Below are 15,763 nucleotides of genomic sequence, written 5' to 3'. Positions count from 1 at the left end.
TGCTATGGGGAGCTGGGGCAATGGGGGTTACTGGTGCTATAGGGGGCTGGGGCAGTGGGGGTTACTGGTGCTATGGGGGGCTGGGGCAGTGGGGGTTACTTGTGCTATGGGAGACTGGGGCAATGGGGGTTACTGGTGCTATGGAGGGAGCTGGGGCAATGGCAGTTACTGGGCCAACAGGGCTGGGGCAATGGGGGAAGCTGGTGCAATGTGGGGTCTGATGCAGTGGGTTCCCTGGGGCAATGGTGGGGGGGGCTTCCCCCAACTCCTCACCCCCCCAGCTCCCCTCTCCCAGAGCTGCCCCAGGGGGCTGAAACACCAAAGATGTGTTTTGAGGAGCAGCAGCAGGGTGCAGAGGAGGAGGAGGGAACCCAGACACCCCTTCCCTCCCCCCAGGCCCAGATGCCATGGTGATAGCCCCATGCTCACACCCAGTATCAAACAGTTCAGATGGATTTTATTTGCATATATAGCTACAGAAAGGTCTCTAGCCATGCATCTATTATTTGTCACATCATTTATCTATAATGTGTTATATATATAGCTATAAAAAGATACCTGGAGGCAGTCAGAATGTCCCAGCCTGGCCAAGCAGCTCAGCAGCTGAGACAGACAGAGCCAGGGTGATGCTGCAAGGAGCTCCCCTGGCCCTGCAAGGAACTCCCCTGGCCCACTCCCCCAGAGCAAAGCTCTCCCACATCCCAGACCTCCTCCTCAGCCTTGGATATTTGATTTCATTCCCAGCTGACATATCCAGCCCAGTCCAGATCAGATGTCTGCACTCCCAGCCTTGCCCCCCTTGTTGGATGGGCACATGGGCTACTTTTCCTCCCTCTCACTAACTACACACAGGGAAGGGAAGGGAAGGGGAGGGGAGGGGGAGGGGAGGGGAGGGGAGGGGAGGGGAGGGGAGGGAGGGAGGGAGAGGAGAGGAGAGGAGAGGAGAGGAGAGGAGAGGAGAAGAGAAGAGAAGAGAAGAGAAGAGAAGAGAAGAGAAGAGAAGAGAAGAGAATGAGAAGAGAAGAGAGAAGAGAAGAGAAGAGAAGAGAGAGAGAGAAGAGAAGAGAAGAGAAGAGAAGAGAGAGAAGAGAAGAGAAGAGAAGAGAAGAGAAGAGAAGAGAAGAGATGCCAGACTACCATATCAAAACTGGAAAGGAGAATAGAAAAGGGAGTGAGGAAAGGGAAAGAGAAGTGAAAAGGGAATGGGAAAAGGAGACAAAAAGAGATGAATGAGGAAAACAGGAAAGAGGAACAGAGAAAGGGGAAGGAGCAAAGGAAATGGAATGGGAAATGGAAAGAAGGGAGAGGGCAGCCCCTCCCTTGTGAAACCAGCCCTTCACCAGTCCCCATGGGATCACAGGAGGCTTTTCCCACCAAACCCCCTCAAAACCACCCCATGAGGCTCTCACTTGCTGTTAAGCATCAGCCACAAGAGCTAAACCCCTGCTCTGGCTTGTTGCTGACCCCTCAGATTCAGAGCTGTCTGGATTTGTCCTCACAGCTGGCTGCTGCTCCCTGTGCAGCATCTTCTTCCATCATTAATACACTGAGCAGCATCCCCACCTCTGGGCTGGATGAGCCCATCTCTTGGATGTCACCTCTGCAGCAGCCTCTGTTCTTCTTTCCCTCTGCCACCTGTCACCTCTGCCACTAGGAATGGGGTTTGTGTGGCAAGATTTTGGGGGGGCTACAGGGGTGGCTACTGGGAGGAGGTGCTGGAAGCTTCCCCTGTGTCTGAGGGAGCCAATGCCAACAGCTCCAAGACACACCTGCTGTTGAGCATCAGGGATGGCAACACTTGTGGGATAACATGTTTGAGAAGGGAGGGGAAAAGCTGCTGTGAAAAGCAGCAGGAGAAGAGAAACACTCTGCAGACACCAAGGTCAGTGGAGGAGGAGGAGGAGGAGGAGGATGTGCAGCTCACGGTGAGGCCCTGCCCCTGCAGCCATGGAGGGCAGCAGAGATCCATCCACAGCCCAAGGAGGAACCCACACTGGGACAAGTGGGTGCCTGAAGGAGGCTGTGACCCTGTGGGAATCACTAATGTGAAGGGCTGGAAGGGACCTGGAAAGCTCATCCAGTGCAGCCCCCTGCCAGAGCAGCACCACCTAGAGCAGGGCACACAGGGACTCATCCAGCTGGGTTGGAATGTCTCCAGAGAAGGAGCCTCCACAGCCCATCTGGGCAGCCACTGCCAGTGCTCCCTCACATCAACAGGGAAGAAGTTTTCCCTTGTGTTCCTTTGGAACCTCTTCTGTTCCAGCTTGTCCCCGTTGCCCCTTGTCCTGTCATTGCCCATCCCTGAGCACAGCCTGGCTCCAGCCTCCTCACACCCACCCTTGATGGATTTGTAACATGACTGAGGTCACCCCTCAGGCTCCTCCAAGCTGCAGAGCCCCAGCTCCCTCAGCCTTTCATCACAAGGGGGATGCTCCACTCCATCATCTCTGTGGCCCTGCACTGAACTCTCTCCAGCAGCTCCCTGTCCTTCTGCAACTGAGGGGCCCAGAGCTGGACACAATATCCCAGATGTGGTCTCACAAGGGCAGAGTAGGAAGGGAGCAGAACCTCTCTCCCCCCTACTGCCCACAGCCCTTCTATCACACCCCAGGCTGCCTTTGGCCTTCCTGGCCATGAGGGCACATTGCTGGAAGCCCATGCTGGAGCAGGTTTGCTGGCAGGACCTGGGAAGCCATAAGGGACCCACCCTGGAGCAGCACATGAAGAACCTCTGCCCATGGGAAGGCCCCAGCTGAGGAAACTCATGGACTGTCTCCCATGGGAGGGACCCCACTCTGGAGCAGGGGAAGAGTGTGAGGAGGAAGGACCAGCAGAGACAACATGAGATGAGCTGCCTGTAACCACCACTCCCACCCCCCTGTGCCACTGGAGGGGAGGAGGGAGAGCTATCAGGGAGAAGGGAGGGGTGGGGGGAGGTGTTTTAAGACCCTGTTTTTATCTCTCATTAGATTTGATGGGCAATAAATTAAACTTCCCCAAGTGTTCTGCCCATGTCAGTGATGGCTGCATCATCTCCCATCCTTATCTTGACTCAGAAGCCTTTTGTTATGTTTCCCCTCCCCTGTCCAGCTGAGGGGTGAGTGGCAGAGTGGTTTGCTGGGTGGCTGGCATTCAGTCAGAGCCATCCCCCCACACCAGCACCCTGGAATTCCCTCTTCCCAAGGGCTGTGGCTGATGCCTCAGGGCTGTTCATAAACCTATCAACCAGTGCCAGGGATTTATAGTGCTCTTTCCCAAGTGGGCTGTGACCTGCTGGCCCCTTACCCAAGAACAGGTAAATAGGCCAAGACAGACAGCTCAGACACTGGCTGATAATTCAGAGGGTCCTAATGATGCCAAATCAGTGCAGGGGGGTTGCACCCATCAATTCCAACACTAGCAAACAACATCCAATTGAGAGAGGTTAATAATCTGGGCAAGAAAGAAGTGAAATGGCCTAGTGAGAGGTATCACTGTGATCTGAGTGTGCACACTGCACAAGGCTTTGCCTGCCCCCCCTCCAAAGATATTGCCTGGTCTGGAGCTCAAGGTTTGTTACTCACAGGGCACAGGGAGAGAGGGAACTCCTGCACAAACCTATTGCAAATTGCAAAGGAGAGAGCAGCAGCCCCTGACGCTGAGGGGAAGCCAGAGGGCGTCGGGGCTTTCCCAGGAGCTGGGGAAGGAGCCTGCAGCTCCTCAGTGCCATGGGATGGAGCATCTGAGTTCAGAGCCCAGAGGGACTGCTGCAGCTCGCTGAGCTCAGCTGCTGCTGCCCATGTGGGGCTGGGGAGGGAGGAAACGGGGAAATACTAGAGGAGAAAAACAAGCATGAGGAAAGCAGCAGCCCTCTGGCAGCTTTTGGGGTTGCTGGAGGACTCGACCTGCCACTCCTGGTCTTTTCACGTTCAGTGGCAGGACTTCCCCCTGATTTTCTTGCCCTCCCCGATACACCCCCCCATCACCTCTGCTTCCCGACGGATGGTTTCCCATCAGAGAACCACAGAACCACGGAATGCTTTGGGCTGGAAGAGCCCTTTAAGCTCACGGAGCCTTTGTCATTAATACATCACCCACCAGCCCGTTTCCCTCCGTGCAACTCCCACTCCAGCGGGCGGTCTCCAGAGGGCTTTCTCAGCGCATCCCTCCTTCCCATCCCCGGCCCGCGCCTCTGGACAGCGGAGCAGCTCCCAAAGGGAGTTTTCCCCCTAAACAAGCCCGTTCTCTAAGGAGCCTGCAGCCCTTTCCCAACCACAGAACCACTGCGTTGCCAAAGCCCTTGCAGCTCCTGCAGTCCCAGCGCTCCCCCTGCCCAGCCCGGCACTACCCCACGGCCCTCAGCACCTCAGCCGCACGGCTGTGCGCTCCCTGCAAGGCTGGGGGCTGCCCCTGCTCCCCGTGCAGCCTGGCACAGCGCCCAGCCCCCCGCCGCAGCCCGGCCCGGTCCCGGGGCAGCTCCCGCAGCAGCTCCCGCAGCAGCTCCCGCAGCAGCTCCCGCCCCCCGCCCCCCGGAACTGGCCCCGCCCCCCTGAGACTGACCACGCCCCCTGGGACTGTCGCGTCCTGTGATTGGCCACGCACCGTCTGGTCTGGCCACGCCCCCTGTACTGACCACGCCCCCTGGAGTGGCGCGCGCGGACCTGGCCCCGCCCCCTCGGGATTGACCACGCCCCCTGTACTGGCGCGCCCCGGGCCTGGCCCCGCCCACCCCGCTGCTCTCGCGAGGCGCGAAACATGGCGCGAGCCGCTGGCGGGAACCTGCCGTGGTACGATCGTGCCCGGAGAGGGGCTGAGGGGAAAGGGCGGCGGGAGGAGGCTGAGGAACGGCGGTGGGATGGGAGCAAAGGAGGGAGCTCGTCATTCCCCCCTCCCGGGTGTGATCTGTCCGGTGCAGGGTGGAGAAATACCGGCCGCAGGCGCTGTCGGAGCTGGTGTCGCACCAGGATATCCTCAGCACCGGTAAGTAACGATCCCCAGCCCCCGGGATGTAACCGCCCCTGCCCCAGTAAATAATCCCCCAAGCCAATAAATAACACCCCTCCTGTAAGTAACTTTGTTCCCCCCAGTAACAGCCACCCCCTTAGTAAGACTCCCCGGTAACACTCACACAACCCCCCCACCTCATAGGTTATACCTGCTCGTGATAAGTAACCACCCCCAGAAGTAGCCATCCCCTAGTAGTTAACCAGCCCCCCCATAAGTAACCATCCCCCCATAAGTAACCATCTCCCAGTAGTTAACCCAGCCCCCCAGTTAAGCATCCCCCCATAAGTAACCCATCCCCCCAGTAGGTAACCCAGCCCCCCAGTTAAGTACCCTCCATAAATAACCACTCCCCCATAAGTAACCATCTCCCAGTAGTTAACCCATCCCTCCAGTTAAGTAACCCCCATAAATAACCACACCCCCATAAGTAACCATCTCCCAGTAGTTAACCCAGCCCCCCATAAGTAACCATCCCCCCATAAGTAACTGTCTCCCAGTAGTTAACCCAGCCCCCCCATAAATAACCATCCCCCCATAAGTAACCATCTCCCAGTAGTTAACCCAGCCCCCCAGTTAAGTACCCCCATAAGTAGCCATCCCCCATAGTTAACCCAGCCCCCCAGTTAAGCATCCCCCCATAAGTAACCATCTCCCAGTAGTTAACCCAGCCCCCCAGTTAAGTACCCCTCATAAGTAGCCATCTCCCCATAAGTAACCATCTCCCAGTAGTTAACCTATCCCTCCAGTTAAGCATCCCCCCATAAGTAACCATCCCCCAGTAGGTAACCCAGCCCCCCAGTTAAGTACCCCTCATAAGTAGCCATCACCCATAGTTAGCCCAGCCCCCCAGTTAAGTACCCCCATAAGTAGCCATCCCCCATAGTTAACCCAGCCCCCCAGTTAAGTACCCCCCATAAGTAACCATCTCCCAGTAGTTAACACAGCCCCCCAGTTAAGCATCCCCCCATAAGTAACCATCTCCCAGTAGTTAACCCAGCCCCCCAGTTAAGTACCCCCCATAAGTAACCACCCCCCAAGTAAGTAACCCATCCCCCAGTAAGTAAACTCATCCCCCCAGTTAATTACCCCCCTCCACAAGTACCCCCTCCCCCCAGTAAGTAACCCCTCAACCAGTAAGGAACACCCCCTCCCTGTAAGTTACCCCCAGTAACACTCCTGTACCCCCTGCTAAGTAACACAACCCCCTCCCTCCCCATAAGTAATACCCTCCCTCAGTAAGACCCCACCCTCCCCAGTAGCCCTGGGGGTCTTGGGTACCCCCCAATGCCATGATCCCCCCCAGTGCAGCGGTTCATCAGTGAGGACAGACTCCCCCACCTTCTCCTCTATGGCCCTCCTGGCACTGGGAAGACCTCGACCATCCTGGCCTGTGCCAGGCAGCTCTACAGGGAGCGGGAGTTTGGCTCCATGGTGCTGGAGGTAAGATGGGAGGGGGATGGAGGGGGTCCTCCCCCAGCCCTGGCTGCATCCCTGGCTCCACGCTGCCTCCCTCCAGCTCAACGCCTCTGATGACCGTGGGATCGACATCGTCCGAGGGCCCATCCTCAGCTTTGCCAGCACCAGGACTATCTTTAAGTAAGTGATGGGTCTGTGCTTCTCAAAGGGCCCTTTGTCACCTCCCCTCACCTCCTGCCAACGCAGCCTGCCCCAGCACTCAGCCTGGGAGGGGGTGTGGGGTGGGAAGTCTCGTGGGGGAGGGAGTCAGGGATGCCCTGGAAGTGGGGAGGATGGGGGTGGTAGGGATGAGTGACTGGGAAAGGAGGTTCCCTGGGAACATCTGTGGGGGTCAGGCTGGGAATAAGCACAGAAACCCAGAGTGGTGGGGGTGGGAAGGGCCCTGCAGAGCTGCTCCAGCCCAACCCCCTGCTACAGCAGGTTCCCCTGCAACACAGCCAGGGCAGCTCCCTCTTGGGGATTAAAGCACATGGGCTCTGGGCTTAGCTCCTCCACACAGAACCAGGATGGCTTTGGCCTGGGCCATTCTCCTTGCAGGGAGGGAACACTGAGGGCTGTGGAGAGTGCTGGATGCAGTAGGAGATGGGATGGCACTTGCCCCATGGGACTCACAGAATCCCAGCATGGTGGGGTGGGAAGGGCCCTGCAGAGCACCTCCAGCCCAGCCCCTGCTACAGCAGCTTCCCCTGGCTCAGGGGCACAGGAATGTGTCCAGGTGGGGTTGGAAACCTCCTGAGGAGCCTCCACACCCTCCCTGGGCAGCCTGGGCCAGGGCTCCCTCACCTCAGCACCAAAGGACTTTGTCCTTATGCTTCAGCATCCCCCAGTGACTCACCTCCAGCCCAGCAGCAGGGACCAAAGCCAACCCCCCTTTTTCTTTTCCCTCCTTTCTTCAGGAAAGGCTTCAAGCTCGTCATCCTGGATGAAGCCGATGCCATGACCCAGGATGCTCAGAACGCCCTGAGGCGCGGTGAGGGGCACTGACAACCCCACAGCCCTTCCCAGTTTGGGAGCCTGGATGAGGGGACAGCCAAAGACCTGCTTCTCCTCCCTCTCTCTTTGCAGTGATTGAGAAGTTCACTGAAAACACTCGCTTTTGCCTCATCTGCAACTACCTGTCCAAGATCATCCCAGCCCTGCAGTCCCGCTGCACCCGCTTCCGCTTCGGCCCCCTCACCCCCGAGCTCATGGTGCCCCGGCTGCAGCACGTCATCCAGGAGGAGGGGTGAGGCAGGGGGTGCTCCAGGCCATCCCCTGCACCCCTTGTGTGTTGTTCCCCAGGGCCCTGCAGAGGGAGGAGCTCCCTATAGCAGGGTGGGATCCGGCTCCTCTGTTGCAGGGTGGATGTGAGTGAGGATGGGATGAAGGCTCTGGTGACCCTCTCGAGTGGTGACATGCGAAGAGCCCTCAATATCTTGCAGGTAGGGGCTGTGGCAACTCTACCTTCTTGTAAGCCAATTGCACTGCCTTGGAGGGGTCAGTGAAGAGCTTCATCCTTCCTCCACTCTCCTCTTCCTCAGAGCACCACGATGGCCTTTGGGAAGGTGACAGAGGAGAACGTCTACACCTGTACAGGTCACCCCCTCAAGTCTGACATCGCCAACATCCTCGACTGGATGCTGAACCAGGACTTTACCACTGCCTACCACAGTATCCTTCTCCCTCCCCTGGCCCTGGGGTTTAATTCCTCACTGCTATAAATCACAGCTCCCAGCATGGTGGGGTGGGAAGGGCCCTGCAAAGCTGCCCCAGCCCCTGCTACAGCGGCTTCCCCTGGCTCAGGGGGCACAGGAACGTGTCCAGGTGGGGTTGGAAACCTCCTGAGAAGGAGCCTCCACACCCTCCCTGGGCAGCCTGGGCCAGGGCTCCCTCACCTCAGCACCAAAGGACTTTCTCCTCCTGAGCCAGTGGTACTGCCTGTGTGCCAGCCTGAGCCTGTTTCCCCTTGTCCTGGCACTGGCCACCACACAACAAAGTGTCACCTCCTGACACCCACCCTTTATGTACTTACTGGGGGTCCCCTTCTCAGTCCTGTCTCTCACCTCTGCTAAACAGCCCCAGGTCTTGCAAATCCTCCTCTTTGCCAGGGCTTCCTGGCCTGTGAGCTCCTGCTCAGCTGGGGTGGGTGCTGCTCAGCTCCTGCTCAGCTGGGGTGGGTGCTGCTCAGCTGTAGGGGGGGTTCTCAGGGTTGTTGGTAGGGAGGATCTGGCAAGGAAATGCCTGGACAAAGCCCTTCACTCACTCTCAGGAATCATGGAGCTGAAGACACTGAAGGGCTTGGCCCTGCAGGACATCCTCACAGAGCTCCATCTGTTTGTGCACAGAGGTAAGGGCTTGAGGGCTTCTGGCTTACTGGGGGTGTGGGGGGAGGAACTGTGCCCCCTCCCAGCACTGAGAGCCGCTGTCTCCTCTCTGCAGTTGATTTCCCCCCCTCAATCCGCATCCAGCTGCTGATCAAGATGGCAGACATCGAGTGAGTGTGTGTTTCCCCCTGCCCACTGCCCCAAAACACCCAGCTGGGGGGCTGCCAGAGCACCCACAGTCCCTCTGTGTATCCATCCCAGCGAGGGCTGTTGCTCTGTGGGGATGGAGACACCTAAACCTGCCCTTTACCCCCTGCTCCAGGTACCGGCTGGCTGCTGGCACCAGTGAAAAGATTCAGCTGAGCTCCCTCATCGCTGCTTTCCAAGTCACCAGGGACCTGATTGTAGCCCAAGCCTGAGCTTACTGGCTGACTCTTCCTTCTTCACTCCCTCCAGCTTGCCCTTTCCTTCTCTCTGTGAGCCAGGAGCCCACAGGCAGGGTACAACAGCTGGGTGGAGTGGTTTCTAAACTTCACCAGCAAATACAGACACCTCTACAACCCAAAGAGTTGCACTTGTCTTTTCCCCCCTGTACAGCAAGGACACAAGAGAGGTGATGGAAGTTGACCCCCTGCCCAAAATCTCCCTCTTGGCAGGGCAGAGCTGGGTGCTGAGGAGGAAACCCATGGCCTGTGGCACCCAGTGCAGAGCAGTGAGAGAGAACAGGGTTGTGGGTGACACCCATCTGGGTTTGGGAAACCAAACAAAGGGGAAACAGCCCTGGGAAGCAGTTTAGGAGACATCCCCTGTCTTGGGCTCACAGCCTTGGGCTCAGCTGCAGAGCATGCAGGGGATTCAAAGCATGTGCTGTCACCCCAGACACTGGCTAAGCTGGAGGAACACAAGCTTCCTGCACAGTATGGGGCTGCTCTAGTGTCCAGCTCCAGTGGGGAGAGAAAGCACCAGGGGGAAGGGAGCTGGGGGCTGCCTGAAGCCCTGTGACCCACCTTCACAGGAGCCTGATCTTCCTTAGAACACATCTGCTGCACTTCAGAGCCAAGGGAGCACTAACCCTGCTTCAGCCTGCCCTGCCAGGCCCTTCCCTGAGCCAAGAGGAAAGACATGAGGAATAACCTTTTTATTCTGTCATGGCTGGCATATAAATCCAGCTCAGGTCTGTCCAGCTCATGCCTGGGGACCTGAGAGCCAAACCTCAGGATGAGCTGGTCCTGAGGAGGGTCACCTTTGTCAGGGGATGCTCATGGCCCCACACTTGCACAACCAACCTTCAACCCCCAACATTGCACTTGGAAGCAAAAGCACCTGACCCCAAACTTGCAGACAGCAGAGGGACCCGTGTGCCCTGCAGGCAGCTGTGCCCCTTACCCTCTGCATGCAGGGGTGGGTTTTTTTGCTGGCTTATAGTATTATTACACCAACCCTCCCTCCATATTCACAGCCCCAGCCCCAAGCTGAGGATGAGCAGCAATCCTCCTGCCCCACAGCTCCCGGAGCAGCCAGGCAGTGGCACTGCAGCCCTCTGCCCCCTGAGCAGAGGGGCTCTGGCATCTGTGCCTCCCTGTTCCTGCCTTAAAAGGTCCTATAAGTGAGGAATTCCTTCAGTTTCCTGGGGATGGGGAGAGCCAGGACCTGGTAGGTGGTGAGGAAGGTGCGTAGAGCTTTGCGACACAAGTGCTTGAGAGACGAGAGGACCCTGGGAGCACTCCAGAATTGGACATGGCCATCTCTGGTCCTGCAAAAGGGACCCAAACAAGCCCTAAGCACAGAGCAGAGATACTCCAGAAAGCTCTACAGCCCCTCAACTAACTCCAGCTTGCAGCAACCACACATCCCCCAGCCCAGGACACCAGCCTGCACTCCCAAGGAAGGGCAGAGCTTGCTGAGCAGCCCCAGAGGTGCAGAAGGAGGAAACAGCCTGAGTTTCTCTCTCCCACAATACTCACCCTGTGGCAATGAAACCTCCATGGGGAAAGTACATGCAGCACAGGCCATTGGTCATGGGAGCAAATGCCACAGGAGCCCGTAGCTCCAATGCCCAGATCCTCAGGAGCCTAAGGAGAAAGGGAAGGGGAGGGACACAGGATACCAGGCCAACATCCAGACAGTGCCTGCAGCTAAAGGAGAGCCTCTGGCTTCACCTGAATGCATCTGCAAACTCTGGAGGAGCATTTTCTTTCCACAGGCTTACAGCAGCCCAAGAGTGTCACAACACAGCAGCAAGGCAGGAGGCTCTGTCCTCTGCAGAGCCAAGCTGGATGCAGAGCTAAGGAGTGCTGAGGGACACAGTGAGGGGATCATGGCACACAGGAGGGCACAGACCCTGCCTCAGTGCTCAGAGGGGACACAAAGCCTCCCCTACCCCATTACTCTCTTGCCCAAGCCATGCCATGGTGTCCCAGGCAGCCTGCCCTCTGCATTTACACCAGGCACACAAGGTCTGCTTCCTCCTTGGCACATCCTGACTCGTTTTGGTGGTGTCTTAGAATCATAATCCCAGCATGGTGGGGGTGGGAAGGGCCCTGCAAAGCTCAGCCAGCCCAATCCCCTGCTACAGCAGGTTCCCCTGGCTCAGGGGACACAGGAACATGTTCAAGTGGGTTTGGAAGCCTCCTGAGAAGGAGCCTCCACACCCTCCCTGGGCAGCCTGGGCCAGGGCTCCCTCACCTCAGCACCAAAGGACTTGCTTCTCCTCCTGTGCCAGTGGCACTGCCTGTGTGCCAGCCTGTGCCTGTCCCCCCTTGTTCTGGCACTGGCCACCACACAACAAACACTGGCCCCATCCTCCTAACACCCACCCTTTAGGGATTGATCAGCACTGATGAGGTTGCCCTTCAGCCTTCTCTAGGCTGAACAGCCCCAGGTCCCACAGCCTTTCCTCACAAGGAAGATGCTCCAGTCCCCTCAGCATCTTGGTGGCCCTGCACTGGCCTCTCTGCAGCAGTTCCCTGTCCCTCTGCAGCTGGGGAGCCCAGAACTGGCCCCAGGACTCCAGATGAGGCCTCAGCAGGGCAGAGCAGAGGGGCAGCACAACCTCCCTCACCCTGCTGCCCACACTCTCTTGCTGCCCCCAGGCTGCCATTGGCTCTTGCCCACAAGGGCACGTTGCTGCTCATGGGCAGTTTATCATCACCCAGCACTGCCAGGTCTCTCCTGGAGCTGCTCTCCAGCAGGTCACCCCCAGCCTGTGCTGCTGCAGGGGGTTGTTCCTCCCCAGCTGCAGGACTCTGCCCTTGCCCTTGGTGAACCTCATGAACTTCTTCTCTGCCCAACTCTCAAGCTGTGTCCTCATCCCCAAGGGGCTTCACTCACCTGTCATCTGCCACTGTGGCCAAGTAGAGCCCCTCAGGGGAGAAGCAGACAGAACGCAGGGAGCTGGTGTGAACCTCACTGCTGTAGTCCAGTGCTGAGTGCAAGGGGACGTGGCTGCAGGGACAGAGAACCAACCCAGCATCAGCCCCAGCCTGCCATCAGCACCCCAGGGCTGGCAGAGGGGCCAAACCCATCACACCAGAGCCACTGGAGAGAGGAGAAAGGTGCTGTCCTTGCCCAGCTAGAAGGAAAGGTCACACTCAGCCCACTAGTCCCTCATGGCATTGCTCTGTGACCCCTTCCACAGCCCCTCTCTGCCCCCCTGTCTCCATACCGCAGTGTCCTCAGCTGCTCCCCGGTGTAGGGGTCCCACATGATGACACAGGCATCATAGGAGGCAGTGACCAGGAGAGCTGAGTCTGGAGAGAAGTCACAGGACACCACACTGCTCTGGTGCCCCTCCAGCCTGCGGATCAGGGTGTAGGATCTCATGCTCCACAGCAGTGCCTGCAGGACAAGGGCAGGGCTGAAGCTGGGGAAAGGAACACAGCCAGGGCAGCTTCCCCTTGGGGATTAAAGCACATGGGCTCTGGGCTTAGTTCCTCCACACAGAACCAGGATGGCTTTGGCCTGGGCCATTCTCCTTGCAGGGAGGGAACACTGAGGGCTGTGGAGAGTGCTGGATGCAGTAGGAGATGGGATGGCACTTGCCCCATGGGACTCACAGAATCCTGCAATAGTGGGGGTGGGAAGGGCCCTGCAGAGCACCTCCAGCCCAGCCCCTGCTAAAGCAGGTTCCCCTGGCTCAGGGGGCACAGGAATGTATCCAGGTGGGGTTGGAAACCTCCTGAGGAGCCTCCACACCCTCCCTGGGCAGCCTGGGCCAGGGCTCCCTCACCTCAGCACCAAAAGACTTTCTCCTCCTGTGCCTCTGGCACTGCCTGTATGCCAGCCTGTGCCTGTTTCCCCTTGTCCTGGCACTGGCCACCACACAACAAACACTGGCCCCATCCTCCTGACACCCACCCTTTAGGGATTTGTCAGCATTGATAAGGTGTCCCCTCAGCCTTCTTTTCTCCAGGCTGACCAGCCCCAGGTCCCACAGCCTTTCCTCACAAGGAAGATGCTCCAGTCCCCTCAGCATCTTGCTGGCCCTGCACTGGCCTCTCTCCAGCAGTTCCCTGTCCCTCTGCAGCTGGGGAGCCCAGAACTAGACTTCTGACTGAGGAGCCCATTGGCTCTTGCCCACGAGGGCACGTTGCTGCTCATGTTCAGTTTATCATCAACCAGCACTCCCAGGTCTGTCTCCTGGAGCTGCTCCCCAGCAAGTCACCCCCAGCCTGTGCTGCTGCAGGGGGTTGTTCCTCCCCAGCTGCAGGACTCTGCCCTTGCCCTTGGGGAACCTCAGGAGGTTCCTCTCTGCTCAGACTCACCGACTTCTCTCCAGCAGCAGAGCAGAGCATGCTGCAGTCCGGGGAGATGGAGCAGCAGTAGACCCACTGCACGTGGCCTGACAGCACCTGGACCTGCCGCCCTGGGGATAGCAGAGAGGTGAGTCAGGACTGAGCCCTGCCCTTGCTCTCCCCTTCCTGAAAGGGAACAGACATGGGGCTGGAGGCTTCCCCTGGCCAGATCCCTGTATGCTCCTACCATCTCTGCTCAGGTCCCAGACACGCAAGGTCTTGTCCCGTGAGGCTGACACGAGGATGAGGCTTCCGTTGGGAGCAAAGCTCAGGTCTCTGACAACATCCTGGTGTCCCAAGAGGCTGAAGAGAAGATGTCCTGTGGAGAGGAGCCATGCTCAGCACTGTCCTTTCACAGACAACCAGGAGCTGCCTCTCAGGTGCAGGCAGCCCTGCTTGGGACAAGGCAGCAGCTCCTACAAAACCCAAGGAAGTGCTGAGGGAAGGATAGAGAGGGAACAGAATCACAGAATCACTTTGGTTGGCAAAGCCCTTTCAGCTACTGGAGTCCCAGCCCTGGCCTCCCCCTGCCCAGCCCAGCACTGACCCACAGCCCTCAGCACCTCAGCCCCAGGGCTTTGGGATCCCTCCAGGGCTGGGCACTGCCCCAGCTCCCTGGGCAGCCTGGCACAGGGGCTGACACCCCTCTCAGGGAAACAGTTCTGCCTCAGCTCCAGCCTCAACCTCCCCTGGGGCAACTCCAGCCCCTTTCCTTGTGTCTTGTCATCCACTAGTGAAGAGCCTGACCCCCAGCTCCCTGCAGCCTCCTGTCAGGGAGTGTCAGAGAGTGCTGCTGTGTCCCCTCAGCCTCCTCTTCTCCAGGCTCAACTCCCCCATTCCCTCAGCCCCTCCCCAGCCCCTTGTGCTCCAGCCCCTTCCCCAGCTCTGTGCCCGGCTCTGGCCACGCTGCAGCCCCTCAGTGTCCCTGTGGCAGTGAGTGAGGGGCCCAGCACTGACACAGCCCTGGAGCTGCAGCCCCTCAGTGTCCCTGTGGCAGTGAGTGAGGGGCCCAGCACTGACACAGCCCTGGAGCTGCAGCCTCACAGGGCCCAGCACAGGGGCCAATCCCTGCCCTGCTCCTGCTGCCACACTATTCCTGACACAAGCCCCGCAAGAGCAGGGGGAGAGCAAGGGCAGAGACCCCAGCCCCAAGCCCCAGCTGCCGGAACGGCCGCTCACCTGTCTGCACCTCCCAGACCTTGATGTGCCCGTCGTTGAGGCCGGTGGCCAGGATGAGGCAGGGCAGCCCCCCGGCGCAGGCCGGCTCCGTGTCCGCGGGCCAGGCGCTGAAGGCCAAGCCCCACACGATCTGCCCACACTCCAGCGTCTTCTCCTTGGCTGCCCCGTGGCTCTTGGGCTCCCCTTTGCCGCCGCGGCTCTTCCGCTCCGAGGTTTTCCAGCTGCCGGGACACGGGAGCGGGGCCGCGCTCAGCGCCGGGGCTCCCCGCGCCCGCTCCCGCCCGGGGGTCCCGCCGCCGCCCCTCACTCACAGCTCGGCCTCCTGCAGCGGCCAGGGAATGAGCTTGACCACGCAGTGTCCCTGCGACCACGCGAACCAGGTGCCGTCGGGCGAGAAGGCCACGCTCCAGGTCTCGCAGCTGGATTTCCAGTCGTAGCGCTGGGGCCGGCCCGGCTTCAGCTCCGCCAGCAGCACCGGCTCGTCTGGGCAGCGCGGCGGCCACGTTACCTCCCCCCCGACACACAGACACGGCCCGGCTCTGCCCCCGCTCCTCCCGCCCTCCGTGCAGGGGGAGCCCGGGCCGGGGGTTAACGCGCTTCCCCGGCCCCCGCGGAGCCCGCCCGCCGCTCCCCGCCGCGCCTCACCTCCGCTCGGCTTCATGGCGGCTCCGCGACCCGCCCGGCCCGGCCCGGCCCCGCCGCCTCCGCCCGGCCCCGGCAAGGCCCAGCCGGGCCGGGCGCGGCCTCCGCGGGCCCAGGCGCAGGCCCCGGCCCGGAGCGGCGGCGGCGCGCTGAGGGCAGCCCGGCCGCCTCCTCCCCACCGGCACCGGCACCGGCACCGCCCCTGCTGCGCCCCCCGGGGAGGGGCGGCGGCGGGACCCCCGCGCAGGAGCAGCCCCGGCACCGCCTCCGCCACCCGCCGGAACCCGGGGACTCCCCCGCCCCGGGGCTCTGCCGCTCCCCGAGCCCGGGGCGGGGTGTGCGGCCACCGGCCGCCCGGGAAACAGGTCGGACGGCAAACAAAGC

At 59.8% G+C, this 15,763-nt stretch overlaps 2 protein-coding genes across 3 annotated transcripts; one reads left to right on the top strand and one right to left on the bottom strand.

Annotated features, from left to right (window-relative positions):
- Window positions 1-4,725: 4,725 nt before the first annotated feature.
- Window positions 4,726-9,323, top strand: RFC5 (replication factor C subunit 5). 2 transcript variants are annotated; one of them, XM_062010152.1, is made up of 11 exons: window positions 4,726-4,766; window positions 4,895-4,959; window positions 6,290-6,426; window positions 6,503-6,582; window positions 7,359-7,432; window positions 7,528-7,687; window positions 7,802-7,883; window positions 7,983-8,112; window positions 8,711-8,788; window positions 8,881-8,935; window positions 9,088-9,323. In XM_062010152.1, exons 1-11 carry the CDS (start codon window positions 4,735-4,737, stop codon window positions 9,182-9,184), a joined length of 990 nt encoding a protein of 329 aa, XP_061866136.1. In that variant the 5' UTR covers window positions 4,726-4,734; the 3' UTR covers window positions 9,185-9,323. The 2 variants fall into 2 exon arrangements, with proteins under 2 accessions (XP_061866136.1, XP_061866137.1); XM_062010153.1 differs by having other exon boundaries at window positions 4,751-4,766; window positions 6,295-6,426.
- Window positions 9,324-9,888: 565 nt separating this feature from the next.
- Window positions 9,889-15,466, bottom strand: WSB2 (WD repeat and SOCS box containing 2). Its single transcript, XM_062010151.1, has 9 exons — window positions 15,383-15,466; window positions 15,049-15,220; window positions 14,738-14,958; window positions 13,746-13,877; window positions 13,529-13,629; window positions 12,430-12,602; window positions 12,096-12,209; window positions 10,730-10,837; window positions 9,889-10,518 (listed from the first exon to the last, which is right to left on the bottom strand). Exons 1-9 carry the CDS (start codon window positions 15,396-15,398, stop codon window positions 10,356-10,358), a joined length of 1,200 nt encoding a protein of 399 aa, XP_061866135.1. The 5' UTR covers window positions 15,399-15,466; the 3' UTR covers window positions 9,889-10,355.
- Between the last annotated feature and the right edge of the window lie 297 nt (window positions 15,467-15,763).

This window comes from Colius striatus, chromosome 17, assembly GCF_028858725.1.
Source record: "Colius striatus isolate bColStr4 chromosome 17, bColStr4.1.hap1, whole genome shotgun sequence".
NCBI lineage: Eukaryota > Metazoa > Chordata > Aves > Coliiformes > Coliidae > Colius > Colius striatus.
The sequence above is the reverse complement of the archived record's forward strand: the minus strand, read 5'-3'. Positions and strand labels throughout refer to the sequence as shown.